The sequence below is a fragment of the Struthio camelus genome, chromosome 3, assembly GCF_040807025.1.
Source record: "Struthio camelus isolate bStrCam1 chromosome 3, bStrCam1.hap1, whole genome shotgun sequence".
Taxonomy (NCBI): Eukaryota; Metazoa; Chordata; class Aves; order Struthioniformes; family Struthionidae; genus Struthio; species Struthio camelus.
In genome coordinates this window covers 146,925,304-146,953,023 of record NC_090944.1, presented here as the reverse complement: position 1 = coordinate 146,953,023, position 27,720 = coordinate 146,925,304, and the positions used below count along the sequence as shown (strand labels likewise).

General features: G+C 45.0%; 2 protein-coding genes across 5 annotated transcripts; both read left to right on the top strand.

The window, feature by feature from the left end:
• The first annotated feature begins 392 nt into the window (after nucleotides 1–392).
• Nucleotides 393–25,580, top strand: KAT14 (lysine acetyltransferase 14). 4 transcript variants are annotated; one of them, XM_068940812.1, is made up of 11 exons: nucleotides 393–1,790; nucleotides 1,895–2,564; nucleotides 5,128–5,246; nucleotides 7,695–7,816; nucleotides 10,507–10,688; nucleotides 11,234–11,650; nucleotides 12,676–13,247; nucleotides 13,802–13,938; nucleotides 14,453–14,628; nucleotides 18,115–18,305; nucleotides 20,441–20,943. In XM_068940812.1, exons 2-11 carry the CDS (start codon nucleotides 2,309–2,311, stop codon nucleotides 20,672–20,674), a joined length of 2,406 nt encoding a protein of 801 aa, XP_068796913.1. In that variant the 5' UTR covers nucleotides 393–1,790; nucleotides 1,895–2,308; the 3' UTR covers nucleotides 20,675–20,943. The 4 variants fall into 4 exon arrangements, with proteins under 4 accessions (XP_068796913.1, XP_009671421.1, XP_068796916.1 ...); XM_009673126.2 differs by having other exon boundaries at nucleotides 11,231–11,650; XM_068940815.1 differs by lacking the exon at nucleotides 20,441–20,943 and adding an exon at nucleotides 20,970–25,580 and having other exon boundaries at nucleotides 413–1,790.
• A 367-nt stretch (nucleotides 25,581–25,947) lies between these two features.
• BIRC5 (baculoviral IAP repeat containing 5) lies at nucleotides 25,948–27,478 on the top strand. The gene is made up of 4 exons (XM_068940828.1): nucleotides 25,948–26,125; nucleotides 26,212–26,321; nucleotides 26,447–26,564; nucleotides 26,799–27,478. Exons 1-4 carry the CDS (start codon nucleotides 26,009–26,011, stop codon nucleotides 26,880–26,882), a joined length of 429 nt encoding a protein of 142 aa, XP_068796929.1. The 5' UTR covers nucleotides 25,948–26,008; the 3' UTR covers nucleotides 26,883–27,478.
• Nucleotides 27,479–27,720: the final 242 nt, after the last annotated feature.

The window sequence follows — 27,720 nt, the reverse complement described above, 5'->3', positions numbered from 1 at the left end:
TGACTAGCCTTAGTACGTGTGAATCTTTCTCGTTGCTGACTGCAAGCTGGACGTTTTAGATTTATGCGTGTCAGCTGGTAAATCAGGCAGGGGTATCGCACTTCTTAGATTCCCGTCTCTAGTTGTGCTAAAACGTGACTGCGCTCATGTGGCTTGATTTAGATGTGAGCCACTACTGGCTTATTACAATCGTTTGGAGTGTTGCTCTCCTCAGTTACAATATCTCTCGCCTCGTGCACAATATCTTCTGATAAGCATATGACTGCTGCTTTGAAATTGAGTATAACGTCCACAGATTTAAAAGCTACCGCCTGCCCGAGGAGTTCGAGACAGACAGACAGGCAAGGGAGTCGGCATGTTGCTATGTTTGCCTTTGCACTGGCACTTACCTTGCGGTGAGCCAGTTCAGGGAGGTCAGTCAGCAGAGTATGACTTCTTTATGGGGGGGGAGGGGGAGAAGAAAAAAGTGAGCTATTTTCTACTGTTTTATCTGTCTGGGCTGGCTCACCCCTGGGATCAGGTGAGCACTGTTGTGAGTGCAGAGGAGAGCACGGGAATGGAAAAACTAGAGCAAGGCTGGCTTAGGTTGGTTTAAATGGCTGGGGAACACCATCCCAGCTGCCTGTAGCCAGTTTTACTTCTTTTTTCTTCTCCCCACTGTCACACAGATGCTCATATAGATAATAATAAGGAACTGGTAGAAGTTCCAGTTAAGCAGTCTGGTCCGCTTTCAGGACCAGGCTCTGAATTTGCAGGGCAGACTCTGGAAAGGACTGGTCGCGAAGTCTTAAAAGCACTGCAGGAGTGGGTCTGTGTGTGTGCCTGGAGCCCACCAAAGCCGGTTCTTCTCTATACTTCTTTCAGAGTTCAGTCTATGCAGTGTTCGCTGCAGGATCCCTGCCTAAGTGTTGTCACATGCACAAAGTGCTCGAGCAGATGAAATGCTCAGCTTGGGTCACCTTTTCTTCCAGAACTAGTTTCAGTCTTGCCATCTTCTCCATCCTGTGTCTAACCTCATCATCCTCTCCATTCACGTACTGCTGCTGTCTTACCTGTCCCCATCTGGAGCACAGCAACTGGTTCCCGTCTGCTGCCTCCCATTTCTTTTCCCCATCCTGATACATGTCACCACTTTTGGTTCCACCACTTGTTTTTCATTCCCCGTTTCCCTTGGTAAGAAATTAAGGTTAAGCATTTCTCTTGCTTACCGGAGTAAAGAAAACTTTCCAGGAGCAGAGAGAGACGAAAGGGTAAGGAGGAAACAAAGGCTAGCTGGAATTTTCTTAGGGCTTTTCAAACCCTTTTGGGGGCTTACCGGTCAGTTTGAGAACTGCTGATTGATTCTGCACATTTCATTCTTAACGAACATTTTAGGTAAAGGTTATTTTTTTTAATTAAGTGCCTTGCTTGATTTCAAGAGCTTGGCATAAGCACGCTAGGGACTTTTATCAGACTTCTAGCAACATCTTACCAGGTTTTTTTTAGGAGTAAGATATAAGCAGAAAGAAGCAGAATAAGGCAAAATTGTTTCTGATTTGCCACAAAATTCTCTTCAAGCGGAAGAGAAGTTTTGGAGAGATTCGTTCAATTTCCATAAAGATTTAGGGCAGAGTTACTGATACATAGCACTTCTTTGCTCAGTAGCTTTACCACGTCGTAAGTGCACCCATCTGAAGTGAGTACAAACCAAGTATTAGCTTATCAGCCTCAGATGTCAGCTACTGTAGTTTTAGATTCAGACAACAAAGTGGCTGTGGCTGAAGGCAGCGGAGAACTGAAGATTTGCAAAGGTAATATGATTAACAGCGCTGCCAGAGGGGTTGGAGCCCAGGTGGAGATTAGTCGTATTCAATATCAAGCAGGCTGTGATGAACCCTGTCTCTTGTATTTTCAGAGGCTGCACAGAGGAGTTCTCAGAGACCTTGAGCGACTGAGTCAGAAAGAGCAAAATATTCGCCTTTTAGAAGAGCAGATCGCTTTGACGAAGCAGCTCAAAGAAGAAAGAGACAAGACGCTAATGGAGAAAGGGTCCCAGCAGTCCTAGGCACGGTCCTGACCCCTGAGAGTGTGGACTGAAGGCAGTTGGCCAGGTTTGCTATCTGACAGCCCACAAGTAAGCGGAGGTAATCTGTGAAAGACCATTTCTTTCACATACATTCTAATACAATTCAAAAAACTATAGCGCCTCTATCTTCAGCACTTTCACGAGCGGAGACTTGACTGGCACATGCAGTGGGGATGGTCTTGTGAATGTGAGGAGGAAGGGCTCCTTGTAAAGTAAGCACCATCTTCCTTTATGTGATAAAGGATGGCTAATAATGTTCACATGAGCGGGCTGCTGAGTCGCCATGATGATGAAGCGACAAGGACGTCGACCTCCGAAGGCCTGGAGGAGGGTGAGGTGGAAGGGGAGACGCTCCTGATTGTCGAGTCTGAGGATCAAGCCTCCGTGGATTTATCGCATGATCAGAGCGGAGACTCTCTGAACAGTGACGAAGGTGATGCATCTTGGATGGAGGAGATGTCCTATTATTGTGAGAAGTGTCAGAAGTGGATACCAGCAAGTAAGGATGCTGTTTTTATTATTTCTTGTAGCGCTTCCCATTTCCAGTTTGCTTTATTACGGTTGCTATGTTCCCCCAAAATACAGTGTGTGGGTCTCGCCTGGTCTCATGAGGCATGAGGCAAGGTGGTCATGCTGTCCATTTTAAAGAATAGCTCTATTTAGCCTTATTCTGTCATTGGGAAGAAATGCTGTTTTGGCATCACATGGAGCCCAGTAGCCGAAAGCCATTTGTTGTGTTTGTGTGCATCAGGCGCTTACACCCATGAACCCCATATGGGTATCCAAAACTGGCATTCCCCAGTAAAAAAAATGGGACTGTTGGATCTGCTAAACAGAAAGCAAGGGCAGGACTTCGGAAATGCGAGCACGCATTCAAGTTCTGTTGTCAGTGTGTTAGGGGACTTTAGCCAAGTGACTTTGCATGTCGCTCAGCAGAGAGGTAAAGGCAGTGACTGTTTCTATAAAGGTCTATGGGTGAAAAGGGTTCTGTAGGTGGTGGTCTTTTTGTCTTTCTTTTTCTTTATTTTTCCTGGCTAGTTTGTCACATCTGTGGAACATAAGACTAACTCTCAACCTTAATGATTTCCTAAGAACGTGAATTTAATGTAGGTTTCACAGAGGCGTGTTAGGCCTGTAGCAGCTAGCTTTCGGAGGCGTTTGAAGCAGGTTGGATCACTTGATCTCTCCGCTCCTGCTATTTGACATAAGATACATGCTGTTAGCTGAGAAATAGAAGAGATGTTACTTTCCAAAATCTAAATGATTGAATCTACTATTATATCTAAAACCTACGTATTGCTACCTGCTGTTTGTTGGTGGCTAGAAGTAGTGAGCTCTTCAGGTGGCATCTGCCTGGCAGGTACGCCAGCCGCCCGTTTCGCCATCTTTGAGTCCACCAAAAGTTATAGGGTAGACGTCTCCTCTCCAGGCCGGTCGGCGGGTGTTTTGTGGTTAGCTTGATGGAGCCAGCATAGTACTACTGAGATACAGTGAGGAGCAGTTAAAGGGACATACTCACTTGACAATTATTAGTTTCTCAAAAAAAAAAAAAAAAAAAAAGGCAACCGAGTCCAAGGGAGCATGAGATGTTGCATCTGAGAGCGCTTAATTTTATACGCAATTTGTTGTGTTTTACAAAGATGTTCCTTTCTCTTGTTGCTGCCTAACAAATCCACAGAGCAGAGAGAGCTAATCGCAGAGCAACCGTAACTAGATGCAGGTGTGTAGAGTAAACAAGCTGGGAAGAGGAAATACTGTTCTCTGTGCTGTTGTTCCGTTAAACTGATCTCGCTTGTCGCTTGTGAACGATACCAACAGACTCGGCCAAATAATCTCTTTCTGTGTTGACCTGCCCTCTAGAAATCCTGTTCATCTAACAAGCGTGCTTTTTCCCAGCAAAGACATAGGTGCAACCTTACTCAATAGCCAAATTCTGCAGTTCCCTACAAAAGCAAAGCAGCCGTATGTGGGGAAACGCTCGATCTAGAGTCACAGCGTAGTAAGGGAGGTGCGGTGCTTTCCGAAAACAACCTTTCCTGTGTGAATTTTCAGAAAGGCTTTAGTGTTTCCCATGTTTTGCCATTTTTTCCTTGTAATATTCATATGTATGTAAATGAACCTCTGGTGAATTTAGAAGTCCAGATTCATTTGCTTGGGTTTTTTTTCTTTTTCTTTCCTTTTTCTTCCCATGCTCTGCTGCGGAAACATGGCGTTAGATCGTTTAACTGTGGGACCGGTGGGCTTTTACAGTTGGCTCCGTCCCAGCAGACCACTTTCGTTCAGATAAACTTGCGTTCAGGCTTAGCTTTATCCAGTAAAGCACATGCTGAAGGGCTTCGCTGATTTGGGGCCTAATGCGTGACCTGTAGACAAAAAAAAACCCCGTTTCCTGATAATATCGTTCCTTTTTGTCTAGTAAGGCCGTTCTTTTGGCTCTCAGCCTCAAGGAAAGATTAACCCCCAAAGGAGTAATAAACACCTTAAAGCTCCGCACCATGTCTACTTTGGTGTGTCCCGGAGGCTGCTGTAAACGGGGATCGACAACCTTGCTGTGTGGACAGGGAAAGGGAAGAGAGAGCTGTAAAGCTGCCTAATAATTCGTGGAAAGGTGACCAGAAAGAGAAAGCTTGTGTATTCTAATAGCCTTCGCCGTTGCATACCTTTTTTACAGGCCAGCTTTTTAAAGTCGAGTGGAAACACAGTTATTTACTGAAGTATATACTGAAGTATCTTAACCTCGGGGAGCATGAAGGAGTGAAGAAAGCAGAGGAAACAGGCAAACCCTTTAGCTGTTTACATGTTTCCAGATGTTAAGTGGGGCACCTCTTCCTAACGTCTGGGCCTTTCAGCTGGTCACTGCTGAGTCCTGTAGCTGTAAAATTACTCTGCACCTTAGTCATCACGGTGAATTCTGGAATTTCTTAGGAACTGGCTGGATCGCTGGACTCCAGAAAAAGGCAAAAGGACTCTTCTGCCTGATCTTGTAGGGGTTCCAAATATACTTTGCAGCATTTTTTCCTACAAAAGGACAAATAATTTGCTTTTTTGCCTGTTTGTTGTAGGTCAACTGAGAGAACAGCTCAGCTACCTCAAAGGAGATAACTTTTTCAGGTTTACTTGCTCTGATTGCTCAGAAGATGGGAAGGAGCAGTTTGAACGACTGAGATTAACATGGCAACAAGTAAGTAGAAATATTTGTGCCAGCAGAATGACCACGGGACTCTAAAAAATTGTTCTCTATGTTGTGCATGTACTACCTAGAAAATGAGGATTGGGTACAGATAACAAAGCCAGACATCCATGAACTTCAGAAATTAATTAGCTAAGGATTGCCTACATATTAGAACTTGAGCATTTGGCAAGTAAATTGGAAGGTAATCATGCAAACTACATTCCTCCTCTTTTTTTTGTTTTGTTTTTGCTTTTTTCATTCATGTTGCTCCTGAATTCATGGCCCCAGGCAAGTTTGGAAAAGGCAAATGCATACAATTTGGCTGCTAGTCACGAGCAGTTGTTTGTGTGTGTGAGATAACGTAGAGCTAGTGAGGTGGCGATACACAACTAGAAAGTTTGCCAGCTGCCTGAACGCAGAGTTATTTCTGCTCTCCGTAATCTGAATAAGCTGTGACTCGGCCACTTGCTTGCTAGCAATAGTCCTTGCTGGTGCTTACTGCTGAAACGTACTACTTCAGTCACTCGCACACCTGAACAACCAAAATAATCTCTGAATTATTCAGCAGCCACTATGTTATGGAGACACTGGCAATTACAGTGACACGTCTCAGGAGAATTCCTCATATGAGATGCAGCTTAGGTTGGGTTGAAATTAAGAACTTTTAGTGCAGGTCTAGATTTACTAAGCTCCTGAAAGATAGTTGAAATCAGGGATTTGCAAAGGCTCTTCCCATTCCCCCTAAAACATGAATTTTTAAGTGAGGTAGGAGTAATGGCTCACTGCGATAGGGCTGAGGCAGACTGATGCACATCATCTTGCCCTAACTAGGGTGCTAGTGTTCCCATTTATTGGCGGGGGAGCAGACAGGCAGCGCTGGTTGCCCCTGCATAAGGTGAATTTGATGAAGCAGCGGCTGCTGCTCGGCATTCAGTGTTCACGCATGCAGAGGAGCATTGGGCAGTATGTGTGCAAGGCATCTGTGTTCATCCTTTGGGACGGGGTGTTACGCTGTCTCATAACAGACCATTTAAAACCTTCCAGCCCAATTTTAGCTGTGGGCAACCTGCTAAAAACCAGCCGCATTTGTACGTAGTGGTCTTGGGCAATGTTGTGCCGCTTCTCAGGGAAGCTGGTGGTGTTACCGAGAGCGCGAGGGCCTGGTACTCTTAGCAAGTGCAATAGCAAGTGCTATTAGCATTACACTCAGGTCTTTCCAGTAGAATGGGAGGAGATTGAAACAGGGAAGAGAAAGACAAAATTCAAAAACCGGCCGAGAAGAGAGTTGATAAGTGAAAAATGTGTCTTCCTAGGCTTCCAGCAGCCAGAGATACTGCTGCTGGGGTAAGTCAGCTTGAGGGAAGTGGTCAAATGACTTTATCTGAAGTAGAAAAACCGGGGACGGTGATTTCTGGACTTTTCAGAGTACGTGGCCTCAACAGACCCTTGTCTTTAGCCTACTGAAAAGACGAGTGTTTTTGAAGTCTCACCTGAGTTTAAAGATTTAAAGTATAAATCTCTAGAGAAATAGCTGTCAAACCAAGAGGGATCAGGAGCGGGGCGAGAGTAGGGTACATAGGACATTAAAGCTGTCTGTATTCCCTCATTTTGGCATCTTCAGGGATATATTCCATGAAGCTACAGCCCATTGCTAGGAGACCATCTCCTTAAAAAAAATATATGTGAAACCTCTATGAAAGTGAAGACTGTGTCCCCACTGGAAGCTGTGTCCAACTGCGGCTTTGTGATTATTGAGAGGTGATTTAAGCCTAGCTGCAATATTTTGACTGTGTTGAGTGAATTGATTAAATGTAATTAACAGTTTGTCTTCTCGGATTTACTCATAATGAGGTGTGATTTTCAAACCTGTCTTTTAGTTTAGTCATATAATAGATCAAGCTGAATTTGGTTGTGATGCATGTGAATGAACTGTAAATGGATTATGTTTAATGAAGAGCATGTGGAGGAAAACTTAATTTGTGGATGCTCAGAACTACTGGTAGATATCATGTAATTTTTCAGAGAGTTTAACTTGTGTTCTGTTTGAAATGTAACAGTAAGTGTCTAGAAGGATGATTGTCACTGTGTTTCTGATGGATTAGCAAATGGGATTACTTATAAGCCATTTTTGGGGCAGACTTTTCCCTACCTCCACACTAGAGTCCTATCCCTGCTGTGGTACAGTTCTTTTATACTACTCTCATGCAAAGACTCATTATAAACCTGCATAACTAAATAACTTGGTATTCCCCTGGCATGGAGGAATCTCTGGGAGGAATTGAAAAATGTGTGCCTAACAATAGAAAGAGGAGTATGAAAGTAGGAAGAAGATGGATTGCAGAAATTGCCTATAAGGTGATGCAAAAAGTAAGATATTTAAGAGGATGCAAAGATTTTTTTTTCCCCATGAGATGATACAAATGGATTTGTTTCTGCTTCTAACATTTTCTTTTCCAGGTCGTCATGCTGGCAATGTACAATTTGTCTCTGGAAGGAACTGGCCGTCAAGGGTACTTCAGGTGGAAAGAAGATATTTGTGCTTTTATTGAGAAACACTGGACTTTCTTGTTAGGGAACAGGTAAAGACATCATGTTTCCCTGAAGCTCTGATTGGTGAGCAGAACGAGGAAGAAACTGTTACACAGCTGGAGAAGAGGAATCCTGGTTTATTTAATGACATCTCTACGGAGTTTTGCTGTTCAGAAAATGGGAGAATTTAATATTAAGAACCTGAATATAGAAGTGGAGGGTCATTTGGGGAAAGAATAAGCTTTTTTCGAAATGCTTCGAAATGCTTTTTTAAACGAAAAAAACCAAACAAACAGGAATGTTGCACAAAAGCAACATAGATGCATATATTTTTGGTACATCTATTACCTGCCTTTAGGTAGTATGTGAACCTGCAAAGTCAGGGCATTTGAGTCTTTTATAAATTGTCACAATGCATGGATTAGTTCTAGATCTCGTCTGCCCAGGCTTTAAAAAAAACCACACACACACAAAATAAAACCAAAAGAGCCCCTCCAACAATGAACCATGTTATTCAGCTATGCAGCTTATATGGACCAGGTTCCACAAAGAGGAAAACTGAGCTTTGTCTTTTTGCTTGTTTTGGATCTTAATAGACTATCTCCTACATAGCATGTATTACAAACCTTTGAAATCTGGCTTTCACGCTTGGTGTGTATTAAGGAAGAAACGGTCAGAATAAGAGTCCTTTTCAATGGTAGCCTTCCGTGGCACAGTATCTTGTGTGTTGTATAGACCGACATCAATTTTTTTTTTCTGAGCTCACTGAACCGGTCAAAAACAAAACTCACTTTTTAATGCATGTGCATTAAAGGGACTAGAGCAAGGAAGCTGTAGATTTGATTGATTTCACAGACTTCTCCCCCTCCCCCGGATTTCTCTGTTGTAAGATCTGTTTTCCCTAACTAGATTTGTTCTTTAGGGTTGCTTTCATTGCTTGTCTGGGCCTTCTTGCTCTGTTCTCAGTAATGTAAGTATTTGTCTCCTCTGCAAACAGCAGCATCCTGACAGGGAGGCAGCTGATGGCCCATTGTCCCTCACTCAGGGAGCCATCACCTCCCAGTGTTTGCTGCTGGCTTTTGAGACCTGCCCCATGAAGCTGATCTTCCTAGCTCTGATTAAATTCAGATGAAGTGATTAGTGCCTTCAGCAGTACGCTCCCCTCCTTGTCTGGAACTAGCCGCTGCTGGAGCAGGGACAGCTGAACCATGTGTGTAGCAGCTCCTGAACTGTTCCACTTTACATCCTTCGCATATTAAACTACTGCCGATCTAGACTTATTATAACACGTCAGGCTGTAAACTGGGGCATTTGACTTTAATCCCCCCTATCTGAGAGTCAATACCATGAGACGCCTAATTGCAGCATTCAGACATCAGCAAATAGCTGCTCAGCTAAGCCTAGCCCCTGAATACTGAAGTTTTTGCCAGTGGAGATGTGCAAACGCAAGGAGGAATACTGAGAGCCTCTGCAAAAGATGGCTTTAGACCTGATTCTCCAGTGTCCAAGGGAGTATCTCAGTTACTGGCTGATCAATTTTTTTACAGATCAATTTTTTTAACTCTTACTCACTCATTCTGCCCTAAGGGACATTTAGGTTAGCCCTGTGACCGGTTCTAAGAGGAAGGAGCTGTGCCTCAAATGCCTAATGCAGAGTACGCTGTCCCACAAAGTGAAAGGCTTAAATGCAGCTCCCTGTTCCCGAGTGGGTAAAAACATGATTCAGAAAACAGTTCAGTGAGTGCGCCTGGCTCAGGTTCGTTGACTAATACAGATCCTGTTCACTGTGCTGCAGGAGAAGCTTTATAGCAGAGAACCCCAGAGATGGGGCTGCAGAGTTTAGCTCATGCACATATGTGGGACAAACATACGCTGTCCTTCTTTTACCTTGATGTTTCCTGCTGCTCAGTTGTTGTCCTCGGTGTTTTGTTTCTCGTACTTTGTTTCTCGTACTCCTACTTCCCCTCTGCAGTGCCTGACAAGGCTGCAGCTATGGGTTCAAGCAGGTGGAGGCCAGTTAAAAGTGAAGTCATCTGATCCGAACCCCCTTTGTGAATTCAGCCCTTGGGATCCTATCCTACAGCGTTGGGAACATACTTTGCTACATGGGTTGAAATCTCAAAGTTGTTAGGGCAGGCGTTCAAATTGAGATTCTCTTTCTTTCTGTGTGAAGTGACACCTTTATCCCTATCTTCCCCTTGCCTCTCCCATCCTGTACACCCTAAGTCCTGTTTGCCGTCTTTACTAATGGTATATGCCTCTATAACATTAAGTCAACACAGCTATCTCTGGGATCCTGTTCCTGCTCTTGTGCCATTATAGAACTGCTAAGTGAGTAAGCTAAATGAGTATGAGAGTATTGGAAAGACTGGGGCGCTAGTGGCAAGGTAGACCTGTCCTTTGTAGGCTCAGTGTATTGTGACTCGTTGACAGAGGAAGACAAATCAGGTCTTGCAATGCTGTAGTTGCGTAGCGTTTGCAGGACATAAGTTCACACCACTCTGTAGGTCAGAGCCAATCAATACATTGCAGACTGTCCTTCAGAGCGGTTCTCTATTTGAGAAGGAAGTCATTCATCCTTCGTCTCTCTGAGGCTGGGAGACTAGTGAGTACATAAGCATGCATTAGAGTCAGGGGCAAAAACACACTGCCCTTTCCTCCTTTGTGGAGCAAAGCTTCAGGATAAAAAAAACGCTAGTGAATGGCGACTTAACACTTGTTTTTCCCTGTCCCACTACAGGAAAAAGACTTCGACATGGTGGAGCACGGTTGCTGGCTGTCTCTCTGTAGGAAGCCCCTTGTTTTTCCGTTCCGGGGCACAGGAATTTGGAGAACCAGGATGGTGGAAACTTGTTCATAATAAACCCCCAACAATGAAACCTGAAGGAGAGAAGCTGCCTGCATCTGCACTGAAGGCAAAAGGTAACTACGTCCAGGATCGTGAATAGGTTCCTAGCTGGGTCAGAACTGATGGTGCTGGAAGACATGAGAAAAGTTTATTTAAAACAATGTCGTCGTGTGTATGGATAGCGACAGGGCATGATATTTTTTCTTAGCTCTGCTCTGCTGTAATGGTTGATTTGAGAGGACTATATGTTGCATTATGAGAAGCAGCCTGTTATATTTTATTGCTTTTTTGCATTTGTACTAACTGCTTTGAAGCCTTCTGAGCTTTGTGCAGCTGAAAGCGATAATTCATCCGCTGTTCTTTATCCTGGAGACTGTTTTTTCTTTTGTCCACACTAGCTGCAAATTCCCTTTTGTGCAGAGGAGCAAGATTCGGGCTTAAAATGAGGCCTTAGTTGTGCATAGACTTTGTTACATGCCTTGGAACGAATTTCCTAGATATTTTCAAAATATGTCTTTTAAGATTTTTAGCCAACTGATTCTTATGACTGTGTGGTATTTATACAGTGATTGTAGCAGCTCAGTGTCCATTAGAATAAGCAGACTACTTCTGTTAGCAGCTTCAAAGCCACCTCTGGATCCCATCATTACTGTGGAAGGACTCAGGAAACGGGTGAGCCGCAATCCAGTTGAGTCAGCCATGGAGCTGAAGGAGAAGAGGTCTCGCACTCAGGAAGCCAAGGATATTCGGAGAGCCCAGAAGGAGGCAGCTGGCTTCCTGGACCGGAGTACTTCGTCCACCCCTGTTAAATTCAGCAGTCGGGGCCGTCGCCCTGACATAGTTCTTGAGAAAGGAGAGGTGATTGACTTTTCTTCCTTGAGCTCCTCAGATCGTACTCCTCTGACAAGCCCATCTCCTTCCCCATCTCTGGACTTCTCTGCTCCTGGAACTCCAGCCTCGCATTCAGCTACTCCTAGCCTTCTCTCGGAAGCAGATCTTATCCCAGATGTCATGCCACCACAGGCCCTCTTTCATGGTAAGAGATGCCATGTTTTTTTGTTTAATAAGAAGCTTGGTTTTCAAGCAAGACATTAAAAAAAGGGAAACTCCCAATGAGCTGCATGATTTTTTCAAGATAACATCGAAACTAACTAACATTCTGTTTTACCATAATTGCACATCAATCTTAATTAGATTTTCATAGTTGTAGTCACAGCTTCTGAGATCAGAAGGAACGGCCATTACCTTCTTCTGAGGCATCCTGAGTGCCTCAGAAGAACAGTGGGCAGAAGATTTCACCTAGCAATTTCTGCACCGTTCAACACAAGCTTTTTACTGCAACATGAATTAGACTGGTAGATAACTTTAATTTTGCCTTGATTGTTTCTTAAATGGGTGAACTTTTATTTTCACAGTAGTGTTTTAGTCGTTTTGTAAGTTTGAACATGGACAGTTAGCAATCCCAGCTAACAGATGTTAAATATGTGTCAGGTTGCAGTACACTAATTCAGGCTGAAAGCTGATAGTTCCTTAAGCAACCAGATCTCATTCTAATGGAGAAAGTAGAGAATAAAGCACTTCTTGTTGCAGGGAAAGATAACGTAGTTCTGTAGAGGGATCGATCCTATGCTTGTGTAACTCCTAATTATTCCCTCAGTTTAAACAGAACTTCTCTAGGGTACGCTAGCTGGAGATGTAGCTTACCAGCTTGGTCATTTGATCCCAAGTCTTCAGGAATTTTCAAGCAAACAATTAAATGAAAACACAATTTAAAGTTTGTCAAAGAAAGTGAGCTTACAGCTCAAGAGCACGGTGTTTTTGGATACCAAACTGGAAGACAGCTTAAGACGGGGATTGATTCTGTGTCCTGAAATTGGGCTCCTTAAGGTATCTCCTTTCAGGCATCCAGAATCAGGAGGCCCAGAAGTTATACAGAAAATGGAGTATGTTGGGTAAACCCATGTTATTGTTCTTTAGCAGAAAAGTCCTGTTACAACCCTCTTTGAAATGAGGCTCAGATCTTTACCTTTTCTTCCTGGGTTATTTTGATCTATTGAACAGATGATGAGGAGATGGAAGGAGATGGAGTCATAGACCCAGGAATAGAGTATGTGCCCCCTCCAAGTGGGACTGCTGGGGCTGGGACTGTGATAACGAGTAGAAAAAAAGTGAAGACAGCTGAGCAGATCAAGCAAGAGGTGGAGAGCGAAGAAGAAAAAACAGAAAGGATGGAAGGTGACAATGAAGATCCTGAAGAGTCAAACGCATCCTTGCAGGCAAGGGGGCGAGACAAGAGGAAACCACAGCTGGAGAAGGATGCTAAACCCAGAGCTCCCAAGCATGCCTCTGTTAGTATCTATGAAGAAAAGTTGCTGCTGAAGAGACTGGAAGCCTGTCCCAATGCCATGAGCATGACCCCAGAGGCCCGGAGGCTGAGGCGCAAGCTGATAGTCAGGCAGGCCAAGAGGGAAAGAGGACTGCCCCTCTTTGACTTGGACCAAGTTGTGAATGCTGCACTGCTGTTGGTTGATGGGATCTATGGAGCCAAAGAAGGAGGTGTTCCCAGGCCCCCAGTAGGACAAGCAACATACAGAACTACCAGCCAGGACTTCAGGATCTTGGACAGATACCAGGTGAGTGTTTTCAGGTCTAAGTGAGCTTTTGGCACTGGTCATTTGAGAGCTTTGGTGCAGAGAGCATCATCACCTTGAGGATATCTGACTCCCAAACTAAAAGGATTATGTGAACAAGCCTCATTTTGCCTTGGGGCTGTATCCCCACCAATGCTCTCACAAGCGCGTTTCTTCTTGGAAAATGCTCATACAGCACAGCTCTCTGTAAGTATCAGCGGTAAAAATTGTTATGTATTTGCACTCCAACCCTTCCAAAACACTGTGATGATGGAGGCCTGAAATTATCACAATGAAAGGCTGTTCTTTCATGCACTTCCAGTGCTTTGCTGAGCAATATGTGCAGCTCATAAGCTCTGGCGCTGAATCTGAGAGTGTGCTGCAGACTACTCTTGAGTGGGACCACTATGCTGCGGGTCCAGGCCATCCTGTCATAGAAGAAAGCCCTTATTGCAAAAGCCCTTTTTCTCTCTCTATTGATATGATTCCTCCATGTTAAGACATTGACTAATTTTCCTGATGTGTTTTGGATTTTTTTTTTTTTTTGGTACATGTAGACAATGCTGCCTGCCATGAAGGGATATCGACAGCAGACAACGAAATTTCTGTATCGATTGGTAGGCTCGGAAGACCTGCTGACAGACCACAGTATTGTCAGTCCTTACACATCTCGTGTCCTGAAGCCTTACATCAGGTACAGATGGTCAGAGATTGAATTTGCTCTTTGCTCATGAACCAACAGCCCACAGAGAGGACACCTTCCTTGTGGCAGTGATCCTCATCCCTCCCTGCAGTTTACAACCCAGTTTTTTATGATAACCCTGAAAGGACAGTGATTTAATTGGCAGAACAGCTAAATGGCTCTGCATCAGGAAGGGGAATCTCCAAGAGAGGGCAGGTCAGAGAGGGAATCGCTGTAGCCATTCAGTGCATGTTACACCTCTTCTTGGGTCAGAACCATAATTTTCCTGGCCCTCCTGTAAAGACGGGCTAGCTTGATGCGCTGTGGACCTGGGAAGCATCTTGGCCTCTGACACAGTGGGTTTTTTTGCTGAGTTGGGTGCTGTTTTCCCCCATGAATAGAAGACCGTTCTTTTGTTCCAACTTCAGCATGTAAAAAAATACTTCCTGGGCAGCATCCATTCAGCTGCAATGGCAGTTATTGTTGCTGACTGGCCTTTTGTGTTTGCTTTTCATGTTATTGGCAGGCGCGATTATGAGACAAAACCCCCAAAACTCAGGCTACTGGCAGAAATCCGGGCGTATCCACATAGGACTGATCCCAACTGGAAGGCTGAGCCAGAAGCACCCATTGATTACTGCTATGTTCGCCCTAATCACATACCCACTATAAACTCCATGTGCCACGAATTCTTCTGGCCTGGTAAGATTCCTTTATTGCTTGGTTTTCTAAGAAGGAAGTGGTTTTGTTCAGAAAAAATATTCTTGGGCTAAATTTTTCTTCAGTCAGTGTCTGTCTCAGTTCTTAGAAAACCATTATCTGATGTCCTAGAAATGCAGTTGAGATGGAGACATGGATTTGGTGTCTTTGTCTTTTGAGATCACATAGAACTGGGCAATTAGGCCCTAATTAGCACAGCACTTAAAGAAATAGGTCATGTGGGGTAATACCATTGATGCCAGTAGGAATCAAAACACTCCCTAACATCAAGCATCCATTTATATGTTCTGCAGAATCAGGGCCTTGAAGTAACAAACAATTTTATACCTAGTGCTTATTAAGTTCATAAGAAAGTTTCTTCCTAGTAGCCACAGGCTTGATGTGCTGGAGTGAAATCTGGGAATCGCACTGACTACTGCAAACTTCATGGTGGTGGTCTTTACTTCTCAGTATTTGCAAGGTATGGGAGAGCTTTGGTATTGATTTTTCTGTATCATCTCTTGAATTGTAAGCTCCTTGGAACAGTGGCTCTCCTTTACTGGGGGCACAGTAACGAGGCTGGAGTCTCTCGTCGTTCTGGAATAATAATAGTGACGTTCATCTACTGCATGGATCAGCTTCTGCAGCACTGCAGACTAATTTAGAAAAGCCAAATGCAAACAGTACACACCTTTATTCAAAGTAACCGTTTGCTTTATGTTTTGATTTGCAGATAATGATTCAACATTGTTCATAGTTTGGCAGTGCCCATAAGCTGCAGTTGGCATCAGAGCTCTTTGTGCTATTCGTTGTCCAAATTATACAGTTTAGAGGGGATAACTTGGCCTGTCTTCCTTTTCGCAGGCCGTTTTGCAATGCATGAGACGCTGCCATTCTAACAAAAGCTGAATTCCTTAGTCTCTCCCTTCTGATTGTGCATTTGAAGTTCTGGCCAAGTTGGGTGGCACCTTCCTTAAGTTCTTCGGGACTCACCCTGTTTTATTTAAGTTAAGGAGCGTGGGTGTGTTCCACCCTACTATGGACTGTGCATCATTAAATCAGAAAGCTGACACTCCCATCAGTCTCCAAGCAGGAATCAACATCTCTTCCTTGGTGTAAATTTTCTGAGGCTGGGGTTATACAGTTATTGCACCCTGCTCTGTGTTAGCAGGAGAGGTAAATGAGGAAGTGATAGCTCTGAAGATAAAGCACTGTCCTTACACCAGCGCAGAGGCTATTGGGACACAAAGGCTTTCGCTTCACAAGCACTACTTTTCAGCAGAAAATACGGAGTTAAGCAGCTCCTCCCTTCTTTTTCCTAGACCAATCACTGCTGTACCAGTACAGTGATATGTGATGAACCGACTGATGAACTTGTTAATAATCACTAGTATTTTCTGGGTTAATGTTAACCTGAAACAGTTTTCTGAGCCAGTTCATCATGTGGCTGCAGAAAGAGGTGGGCTGGCACAACTGAGGAGGCAGAATTGGGAATTGGATATGCAGCTGAGAGGGCATAGTTAAGTTAGCGCTGTTGTTCAAAGAAATAGCTGTAAACATTACAGCTTGATCCCACCTAAGTTTAGGCATCTGAGGCACCAGTGATTGGTGGCTGCTATAGCAGTAAATGAAAAGATGGGCGTTTTGCATCTCAGATGTGTTCAGTTGTCTTCTAATAGTGATGTTCTCTCATTGACTGGGGTCTTTAAATTTTAAGCACTTCACTAGGTGAGTCCAGGCCTCAGTTCTTATACCTTTCCTCTGAATCTTTCCTTCAGAGCTTTTCATGTTTTTCACAAGGCAGAAACAAGCATGCAGGTAGTTACTGCAAATGAGCTGACATGAAACAAGACTCCCCCTTGTTGGCTCTCGTGGTCTCTTGTGTCTTCATGTCCTAACGGGAAACATCTCCCAAGCAGGCAAGTGGTAAACCGTACTGAGCTAAGCGTCTTCCTGCAAGAGTAACTGCATACTGAAGGGACAGACCCGTTTCACTGACGCCATTGTGCTCAGGGCATTGCGGCGTTCCTGTACAGACATGCTCTAAGGCATTTCACAGTCAATTGCAGCCTTGAGATAATTAACACTGCTCCCTATTGCCAATCGATTCCTCCCACGTCTTACCCCACCCAGTTTGCTCTCGAGCAAGAAAGTAATTCTTCCGCTTATTTGGGCATAGTGCTGTGTGAAGTCTTGTATCTCTTCAGGAATGATAAACATTGCTGGAAAACCATATTCGGTTATTTTGTTAGCCCACCTTCCAAATAAATCTGTGATTGCCACTTTGAGGCTGAAACTAACATTTATGGCATGACTCTGCCATATCTTGCACCTCGTGTAGGGACTGTCTACACAAACAAGTCACCAAGCAGTCATCTGGGCTATGAACTAAACTGCTTGGTCCTAACATGCAGTGTGGCTGCTCTTAGGCTGCAACAGCCACATTATTAGGAAAGGTAATGAACTCCACTCAGAGGTCAAGCTTCAGGTATTTCTGTCCAGCTTCTGATTCATAGACAGCACCACTGTCTGAGAGGCAGCTTCACACCCCGGATTAGGAAACAGACACGTGCTAAAAGGAAATGTTTTTGATGGACTGGAAATCCCTGCTCAGGTTCACAGTGCAGCTCCGCAAACATCTGGGTACGCACAACAGAGGAGGTAGGAGCTCCGTGCCAGGTGGAGAAAAGAGGTGGGAACACCTTAGGCAGGTAATGCTCCCGAAGCTGAAGCCCAGCTTCATGTCTGCTGTGCTTGGAGAGTTTTTGCTGCAGGAGTGTGGGATGGAGTGGCTGATATGCTCTAAATTCCCCCTCGGCTTGCCTCAGGCAGGTTCCTTCAGCATTTGCAGACTGGAATATTAATGGTGGAGGCCAACCCAGCACTGGCCTGGTCCAGGTGGAACAGCGAATGCCTTACTCATTGACGTTCCTGCAGTACTTAGGAGTGCCAGGCAAGGGGCATAAACCTACTGGGACCCTATGCAGCAAACATTTGCACATGCAAGTATCTTTGTCGATATGGATGTTTAGAACTGGCTCCTTAACAGAGTCTAATGATATGGCTCAAGAATATAAACTAGGGAAAGATTAGTTGGATGATGAGATTATGTGATTTTTCTTTTAATCATTCATTAGAACCTAATTCTTGCATTCCAGTTTCATCCTGAGGTCCTTAGAGAGGAAATCAGCTTTGTTAGTTTCTTCACGCTGATTGCAGGAGTCCCCATTTTCAAGCAGGCTTTTTCCCTTTGTGCATGCTAAATCCAGCACCTATTGACATCAGTGGCAAAACTCTCGTTTTGACTATATGTTTGGTTGGAGCATCTCTGAATTGTAGCGCTTTGAAATAAAGGCAGAAGGAAGGAATCAAATAAGTGTTTCTAGAAGGGCTTTAAACTTTGAATTTCCATGCAAGTGTGGCATAGTGTAGCCTACTCTGCTCTTTATTTGCAATGCTTTCAACTGCTGTTTATCTTTCTCTCTATAGGAATTGATTTGTCCGAATGCCTGCAGTATCCAGACTTCAGCGTTGTTGTTCTTTACAAAAAAGTTATTATTGCTTTTGGCTTTATGGTGCCAGATGTGAAATACAATGAAGCATACATCTCTTTTCTGTTAGTTCATCCTGAGTGGAGAAGAGCGGGAATTGCAACCTTCATGATCTACCATCTCATCCAGGTAATGAAAAAGATCCCGTGTCTCTGCAAAAGATCTAGCTTTCCCTTCTTCCTTGTGTGTACACATGCAAATAGTACAGAGTAAGTAGTGATGTGTTGCTTCTTTCTGTCTCTTTCCCCTTGCCCTTTCTTTGTTTACTTACTCACAGAGTTGCACAGACTGTCCACAGTCACCAGCTAATATGAACATTTATAGTGTGAAATCACTTAAAAACCCTAATTCATCAGGATTAGTAGTGTGATGTAGGCTTTGACTGTCTTGGGATTCATTTTGAGTTTTTCGACGGTCCATATTTCATAAAACAGCAGTGTTGTAAATTTAGGGTATGGAGGAAAAAAAAAAAGATATGATAATGGGTAGGTTCAGTTAGTGTCTGTTGCAGCTTTTCTTACTTAGGTCTGGAGGTGTATTTTGTGACCAGTGTAGTTGCATTAAATCACTTACTGATCTTAATCATTCTCTTCCACTTGTAATATGCTGGTTCAAAACCAGCTGAGTTGAAGATAAAGAACGAATGTTTGCAGCTTCATTCACATTTGTTCAGACTAGCTTGTACTGGGCTTCGTTCCACAGGGACACTTGGGAAAATGAATCTGCGCTAACTAAAGGGGTGGTATTAAAGCAGTTAAACTTCATTAAACCTCTGAATGAATACTGTTATTCAGGAATCAGGTGGTCTACTTACTTCAATTAAATTGCATGAAACACAGCCTAATTGTGAGCAAAGATGCAGACAGATGTCCTTTTTGGAACCCAACTATGCCTCTTCAGGGCCCACAGTTTTACCACTCCCTGAAATCTCTTGGCAGAGTTGCAGATGTAAAACGTTCCTTAACTTGTTTTAGTCAAGATGAGCTGCACTAGTGAAAACTCGCTATTGAAATTGCTTTTGCTCCAACTCATTTGGTTAGAGACAGGTAAGGAGTGCTAGCAGGTCCTCAGGAACAGTGGTTCCTACCTTGGAAAACCAGTTTCCTATTGAGGGTAGCTCCTCAAGGACACCTGAGGGTAACTCTTCTACCAGCAAAGCTCTTTGCAGTGTCTGCCTCTCTTCACTCTACATGGTGGCACAGGCGTTTAGTTCACTAACCAATCTATTTAAAATTCACCCCTTACATTTTCTAAGTGTCTCTGGGTAGATGAGTGTTGAAGTAAATTGTCCTTAACTGCAGTCAGCTGATGTGAGATATCAACACCTAGTGAGAACAGGCCCTAGGGAGGAGATAAGATTTGAAGGGGTCCAACCGCTGGACTCATCCCTCCCTGTCAGGGTTGGGTGTGTTGGCATGCCCACTGTGGAAGATTACTACAGCTTTCTGTAGGACCTATTGCAGCCATTTAACCTAATTCTGCTCACAGGTAGACTAGCATGAAGCAATCAGGTTGAGGAGAGCCAAGCAGGTTTTAGGCTGATTAGACTTGCTAGATGTGTTACAAACAGTTCCTGAAGCGAGGAGAGATCACCGCTGTACATTTGGCTCATGGTGGATTTCTTTTCCGTTGCTGCGTGTCTTTCAGTGGTAGAAGGAATTCAGTCATACAGGAGACACAGTGGTGGCTGTGACCTTGTATTCACAATTGTCAGGTCATATGAGCTGCTCCACAGCCTGTTTGGGGTGATGGTATGGTATGCTTTCTGTAGCTAGAACCGCTTTCACCTGTTTGGATTAATGGTGATTCTCCATTTTGTGGGTCAGCATCCTTAGTTTGGGGATAAATTCTTGGGAACAGCATAATGTAACAGAAAACACTTTGATGCAGGCAGTGCTTTGGGTATGGGTTTGTTTTCAGAAGTTATTCTTTAATGTATCTGGCCCACAGGACCAAACTACAGCTCTTGAATGTTCTCATTCCAACTCTTTTCAAGGACTCTCGATTTTAAATCCCTACGAGAGCAAGCATTGCTTTTCCCCTGAATGATCATGGAAATTTCCTAAAGGGTGTTACTTACTGCTTCCACTTAGAGTTACAATTCATTCATTATACATAGAATGCTACTAAGTCACTAGATGAAAACGTGAACAATTATTATATTGGCATCTTTATCAGAGACCTGCTGGTTAAATAATCTGGGATCTTTAAGGTAATGTTAGCAATGCCATTTTCTGACTGAACTGAATTCTCTGCCTTCTCAGGAGGTGAGCGCTGTGCCCTGGAGGATGGGAGAGGAGCTGGGTGGGATATACAGGAATTCCAGTGTGACAGCCTTGGGGTACGTTGCTGTTGCTAGAGCAGTTGCAGAGTTCAGCTTTGTTTGCTGGCAGGGAGGAGCGGAGTGCCTGATCCTTTGGCGTGTTTTGTCTTTTCTTCAGGCCGTTGTTATTAAGTATTTGAGATTAGTGCTATACACTGAGATTAGTTTTAATTAACAATTATTTAGCCATTGACAATGGAAAGCTGACAAATTATAATCCAAAAGCTGCTTCCATTGTCAGAGATTCCCCCTTTCTCGGAAACAAAGGCTTTGAGAAACAGGAGCGTTCCCTTCACATTTCAGCTGTTGCTATGTGTGGTAACTTCTGTGTCGAGGCCTATGATTTTTCTCACGTTCCCTCAGTAACTTAAATACCAGAACTTATGAATCTCTTCTCCTCCACATTGCCCCAGAGGCTTTCGCATTCTCGTGTGTGATTTTTTTTTTTTCTTTCCCCCTCCACTTGGCAGACCTGCATGGGCAAAGATGTAACCCTTCACGTCTCTGCAAGCAACCCTGCTATGCTGCTCTACCAAAAGTTTGGATTTAAGACTGAAGAATACATTTTGGATTTTTATGACAAATACTATCCCTTAGACAGCAAGGAGTGCAAGCACGCATTCTTCCTCAGACTGCGTCGCTGATGTGTCAGGGCTCTTTGTGGTTCTGAGGAAAGCCCTGTCTGTCAAACAAAGAGTTACCATGGCTTTTGGCTGAGGATGTTGGCTGTCACATGAGGGCTGAAACGCACCAATGCCTTTATCCCTAGGACTGCTAATATCAGCAGTGCTATGTTGTGTGCTGAACGTGCAGTCTGAGAAGATTGACTCGTATCCTCCAAGGGGAGAGGCCTGGAAATACCACCTGGGACTTGCTGAAACCACTGGAAGACTGAAAGTATTTATGGGGTATTTATCTGCCCCTTTGTTTTGGAGAGCCTTATTGACTGTCCCCCCCCCCACACACACACACACAACTTGCCACTTCAGAGGGGCCCGAGATTTCAGATTTTGAAACCTATCCAAGGAAAGTGTCACAGGGGTGTTGTTGTTGTTGTTGTTGTTTTTGGTTTATGGAAAATGACGAGCATCTAGACGTAAATCATGAAAAGTGTTTCTGTGATTTGATGGCTTTGTTAGGAACTATGTTTTGAATCTATGAGGAGAAATACGATATTGGTACATATAGCTGGATGCTAACTTTAGGAAAGCTCTGCACAGGGCAGAACAGCAATACTGGAACCATGTTTTAGGAATAACGAAGAGTGTGTGAAGAGTGTGTGTTAGATGATTCCTAATGACAGGCTCAGAGGAGATGTCTTTGTCCTGCTCCTTCCCCGCTGCCCTCCTTTCCCTCCCTTGTTGAATGTGTGCTCAATATGACATGTTCTTGTAGTTTGCAGTATTTTGTGTTCAGGAACAAGATGTCAAGTGAGTTTGTAGCTAGGGGAGGTAGAACACAACGGCTGCCAAATCAGCCCTTTGGAATTTTGCAATCTATCCGCCAGTTCTTGATGCTGTGAATCAGCCATGGAGGCACACCTCTAACCACAGACCCAGCCTTGCGAGCTCCACCTCTTCCCGCCACAGACACTGGCTAGAAGAAACCCAGAGCAAAAGTCAGTGCAAAGGTTTGAAATGCAAACTCTGGTTTCTAGAAGCAAGCTGTTTGCAACCTCGAGGGAGCAGAGGGTAGAGGTGAGCCAGGAACAGTTCTTGGAAGCATCAAGGCTGTGATTTCATGGCTCTAAGTATAAGAGAGCAAAAAAAAAAAAAGAAATAATTGAGAAAAATAAACAAATAAGTTTCCCTGATAATGGAGTCTAGTCCTTCCATACAGTTTAGCAGCTTCCTCTCTCCCCGATTTTTACTGCGGAAGAACAGTAAATTGGCAGTTTATTCTGCAACTTGCTAAACTGAAGATTTGTCAGTGCATTTTGAACATGAATCACATCCACTGTGCTGTCCCTTAACAATCGAGTCCTGTGGAGAGCTACACGAGATGAGACTTCTGTGTTCTTAATGCACTGTGCAGACGTTTTGGGTACCTAGCTATAGTAATAGTTGCCTTAATGGAGTCTTCATGTTGATAGCAGCAGAGAGATGGACACAAAGTATGTTTTTGTGTAACCAATATATGTCTTCACTGAAACAAAAACAGTGTTAGTAGGAGCATAAAAGAACCCATCTGCAAATTGTGTGCCCTCAAATCCATGCACGACTGCCTGCTTTATTACTACAGGAAAATTTTTGATGTTACCAGTGTTAGGAGTTATCTGTACTTGCAGAAAAAAACCCTGTCTTTATGAATGAAATTAAAGCCCTTCCCTTGGAAAAGCCTACGTGTAGTCATACTGTCTGTGAAGCTGTCTCTCCATCATCTTTCACTGAAATCTAGCCAGGTCGGGTATGCCTGATAAAGGATGCTCCCTGCTTCTCTGAAATGGAGTCGCATTCACATTCTGCCTAATGCTCGGAGGATCTGCGACGCCCTCTTCCCTCTTTCTGAAGCACCATGTGCCCATACAGGGCAAATCCAGGGGCAAAGCGTGGTTTGGGATGGGGCAAGAAACTCTTTAATTGTCTACTGGGCATCTACACAGAGGCCACATAAATTCTAGCCCTAGCAGGCTGTTTCCTCACCCATCAGAAGCAGGAGATAGAACAGCTCTGCAGATTTATCTTTTATGTCATGTTCTCCACAGTGGCAGTGAAGACTTTGAGGAGCTTCTTGTTTTGTGCTTATACCTCTATAGCTTTGTCCCCAGAGGGAGGGTGACAAGTGAACAAAGTGTTTAAACAGCCTTGGCATTCCTACTCTGCTTCAGATAGCCTGTTTTATCCAGGCAGTTCATTTATCCTCAGATCCTCAAAGGGAATTAAGTGACTAGGTGTCTTTGAGTCTTTGCATCTTGACCATTTTGGATCTGTCTGTCATCTGGAAAAAGAGAAACAATGATGTTCCCCGTCTTCGGGGAAATGCTAAGAATGACGCATCAGAGGTTCCAGGGGCTGAGGATCAATACTGCTGTTCTGCAGGCTGCAGAGATGTGAGATTGCTCTGCAGCTTTGCAGGTCTACCTGTGTTTATGCAGGGATGGCTTGTTTTCTTGCTGATCTGCACATATTTCTGGGAAAATCAGCCAGTTTACTGCTATACCTATCGTATTCCTATCCCCAGGCTTCAGTTTCGATCCCTTGGTGTTGTTTTTAATGTGCTCTGAAAAACTCTGCACCGTTCCTTTGTGCTGCCTGTGAAAATTTGGCATGGCTTTGAATTGCTTATGCCGAGATCTTTCCCTGTTGAACCTAATCGCTTTGGTGAGAGCAGGATGCAAGCGTGGTTTGCTCTAGGATCGCTTCCTGATGGACTGGGCGAAGAAGAATGGTTACGACCCAAGAACAACTTGGAGCAAAGGGCTCCTTCCACGTCAGATCTGAAGGACACTGATGAAGCCTGTCGTATCTGTTCAGGAGGCAGGTGGCTATGCATGATTTCCGCTTGGCACCTCAAGTGAACCTAATGTTTTGAAGAGAGAGTTTCTGTTACATTGCTGGCTATACACGTGAACACAATGCATTATTTGGCAAGCAGAGATTGCTTTCAGCAAGAGACGTCTGAGGACAGTAGTTTGAGCCTAGCCTCTTAGCAGGCACTGTGTGAAATCGGGTGTGCGGGCTGATTTGAGCCAGCAGCCCTGGGGAGATAGGCCAGGGCTTCCAGGGAGCTGTACCTGGCCTTACTAGGTCGTCACCAGAAGCCTTTGAAGTAGCTGTGAACCAGCTGCTCAGAAACAGCCACCTTGTTCCAGCTCTCAGTTGTGGCTGCACAGGGAACACTTTCAACCTCCTTTCACAAGCCCACCCCCTCCCCAAACTGCTGAGTAATGAGAAGTCCGAACAGCGCATAGCAGCTCAAGGCCACTGCTTGAGTGGTCACACACTCGGCTTTCTGTGCCTTCTGTTGCCTTTCTGTGCAACAGCTGAAGCTCTTCCAGGGTATGGAGTGAAACTCCGTGCTCTTAGCCCTCTGCTTCCCTTCTCCTCATGCCTCAGAGACCAGTATGATAAACTATCTTAGCTGTGATGAGAAAGCCAGCATCCACCTTGATTAATGATGCAACACCCCATAATTCGGATTACTCTGCACTTCCCTGAGCTGTGCAATGACGGTATGACTGCAGTTGCCAAATGCAGCCCAGTTCAGCAGAACAAACTTTTCTTGGAAAATAAAGGTGGAATTTCCCCTTTCCTAATAGGACAGCAGAGCCCAAACTTCTTTAATTCCTTGTATGTGCTTTGATACTTCACAACCAGGAGGCCACCTATTGTGGTCAGCTTATCTGGCCTGTAGATCTACGTGAGCTGAGCTGGATAAATACTGGCATCATTCTGCAAGTACTCAATAATTTGGTAAAAGTAATAATTCACAGTTTACTCGCAAGAGAATTTTTCGGAGAGTCCTGCTGTTGCGTACATATGGGCTGAATGCTTCTTTCCCAATTTCAGATCCGATCTCTTTCTGGTCCTTTCATTGCCCCTTACACTTTCAGGATGCGTTTCCTTGCAGATCCACTTGGTCGTGATGGTAAGTTCTTAGTGGTTGAGCTAAGCTATGTTTATCACCTATCTTTGACCACTTTGCTTGCCTCGGCTTGCTCCAAAAGGTAGCCTGGTCCTCAGGGTTGCTCCCTTCCAGCCACTTGTGTTTTTTCTGAAGGAGCAAACCCCACGTGCTGCACCAGCCATCGGACAACATGGCAGGGAAAAGGCAGGGAAACCTCCTTTGCTGCTGTGATGGATGGTAGCTGGTTCTTCCTCGAAAAACAGGCTGCCTCCTGCCCCGGGGGCAGCTGTTCAGCTTCCTGGGTCCTGCTGCCTGCAGGAGAGGAAGGGCAGCTGCACGTGGCAAGAACAGGCAACCGCTGCCTCCAAGGACCGGGAGCATCTCTGCGCTCAGCGGAGGTTTGGCCCTTCATGGCTGCCACCACAGTCTCCTCCTTTCCGTGCTTGTTTCCCCGCTCTGTCAACGTTGAAACCCACAGCACCTTACCACAGACGTCATTTAAGAAGGGGGGGGGGGGGGAAAGGCCAACCTGACAAACTCATCCTCCTTCCTCTTGCATTTGTGCTGGAGGGAGCGGCTAGTATTTTAAAAAAACCCCAGCTTTTTCCTTCCGCTTCATGTCGTACCTCAGGCTTCTCAGAAATTACGGGGCTGCTTTCTGCCCTTCCCTCGCTGGCGGCGTTTCAAGGTGCCGAGTCTTGGCCAAGGTGGCCTCGGCCAGCTCGGGTGCCCGGCCCGACCCTTTCCCGTCGACGAATTTGCCTCCTCCAGCTGACTAGGGAGGAAAACCAGGGCGCCCGGCTCTTGTGGCACCGCCGGCCCCGACCCGCCCTGTGGTGGCTGCTGGCGGCGCGGGCACTACAGCTCCCGGCGTGCCGCGCGCGCCCCCGCCCCTCCCGCCCTGCCCCGCGGCCGCGCGCGCGCCCTTCCGACCGTTGGGAGCATGGCGGCCGGCGCCGAGGGGCTGCCCGCGGAATGGCGGCTCTACCTCGTCCCGGTCCGCGCCGCCACCTTCCGCAACTGGCCCTTCACCGAGGGCTGCGCCTGCACGCCGGAGAGGGTGAGCCTGGCCCCCGCTTCGCGGCCGGGGGGGAGGCGGAGCGGCCCCCCGCCCCGGCGGCGCTGACGGCCCCCTCTCGCCCCCAGATGGCGTCGGCGGGGTTCGTGCACTGCCCCAGCGAGAACTGCCCGGACGTGGCCCAGTGCTTCTTCTGCTTCAAGGAGCTGGAAGGCTGGGAGCCCGACGACGACCCCCTGTGAGTGGCGGGGGCGCTGGGCAGCGATGGTTCGGGTGGACCCCTTTGCGGCCGCCGGAGCGCTCGGCAGGAACGCACAAGTTGTGCCTGACTGCTCTGGCTTGTTTTGTTTTCCCTCCCCTTAGGAAGGAACACCAAAAACACTCTGCCGGCTGCGCTTTTCTCTCCCTCCAGAAGGATCCGGCTAACCTGACGTTGCAGGAGTTCCTGAAGCTGGACAAAGAACGAACAAAAAATGCAATTGTATGTAGCTGTCAGCACTGTAATGTTTCCTAAATCTTGTGAGTTTGAAAAAGCTATTTCAGCTCCTAGACGTGAGGTTGTTTAGCTGGCCTCTTCATTCCTTACTGCTGTGCTGACAGATGGGTTTGCTTCCTCTGTCTCGTGTTGGGTCAGATGGTACGCCCTTTCCTCGTTTTCAGCTTTTGCCTTACAGAAAATAATTTAGTAAAAATGTTTTATTTTTATTCTTTGCAGAAAAAACAAATTTCTCAGAAGGTGACTGAGGTTGAAGATGCGGCCAAGTGCATGCGTCGTGAAATACAGAATCTTGCCTCCTAGGCAACTCTAGCCTCTCACTTGCCTGTGGCGTCCGTCTTGTACAGATGCTCTGACATCGCGTCTTTGACTGAATCAGTGTCTCTCCTGAGGACGCTTCTGGGATGGCCGTATCTGTGAGGAGCAGAACAGCTCTGAATTCTCCTTCAGTCACCCGATTCTGGCAAGGAAGTATGTTGTGTTTGATGAATTGCATGAATAATCTTTTTCTGCAGGGATTCGCCTCTTCTTCCTGTTGGTCTAATTAAGGGTTATTACTTTGTTTGTTTGTTTGTTTTTTGTTGTTTTTTCTTCCTTTTTTTAAACCTAGCTGTTGCTATTTGGAGGATGCTTGTAGCCCCATCGTCAAAACTGTGTTTCCTACAAGGGTTGAAAGTCATTTCCATTCTTTTACTGAACATACCAATGCTTACTGATCCCTTTGGAAATAAAAAGGGGAAGGGGTTTCAAAACTCCTTCTGGGACTTAGGAACATGGCTGCTAATGTCTAAGAATTCATAGCAAATGTTAGTGTGTCCGTTATCTGTACGTTTCTGTTGTAGTTGGCTGCTGCCTTATGTTGATGCATTTATAAATAAAAGTTGAAGGCAAAACAGTGACTTGATTTTACTCAGTTTTCTGAAGGCAAAGAATCTGACCGTTAATGCAAAAAGCTGCACTGAATGCCTTTTTAACTTGAAAATGGAAAATAAGCTAATTGGAGTACAGCTTACAATGCTATCGGCTCAACTGTCAAACCATCTTAAGTAACGTTCATCAGGTTTCCTTAAAATGTCTTTGTGCCTTGGAAGAGTTTTGTTGGTCCTTCTCTTTGCACAAGTATGGAAAAACTCCTTTGGAA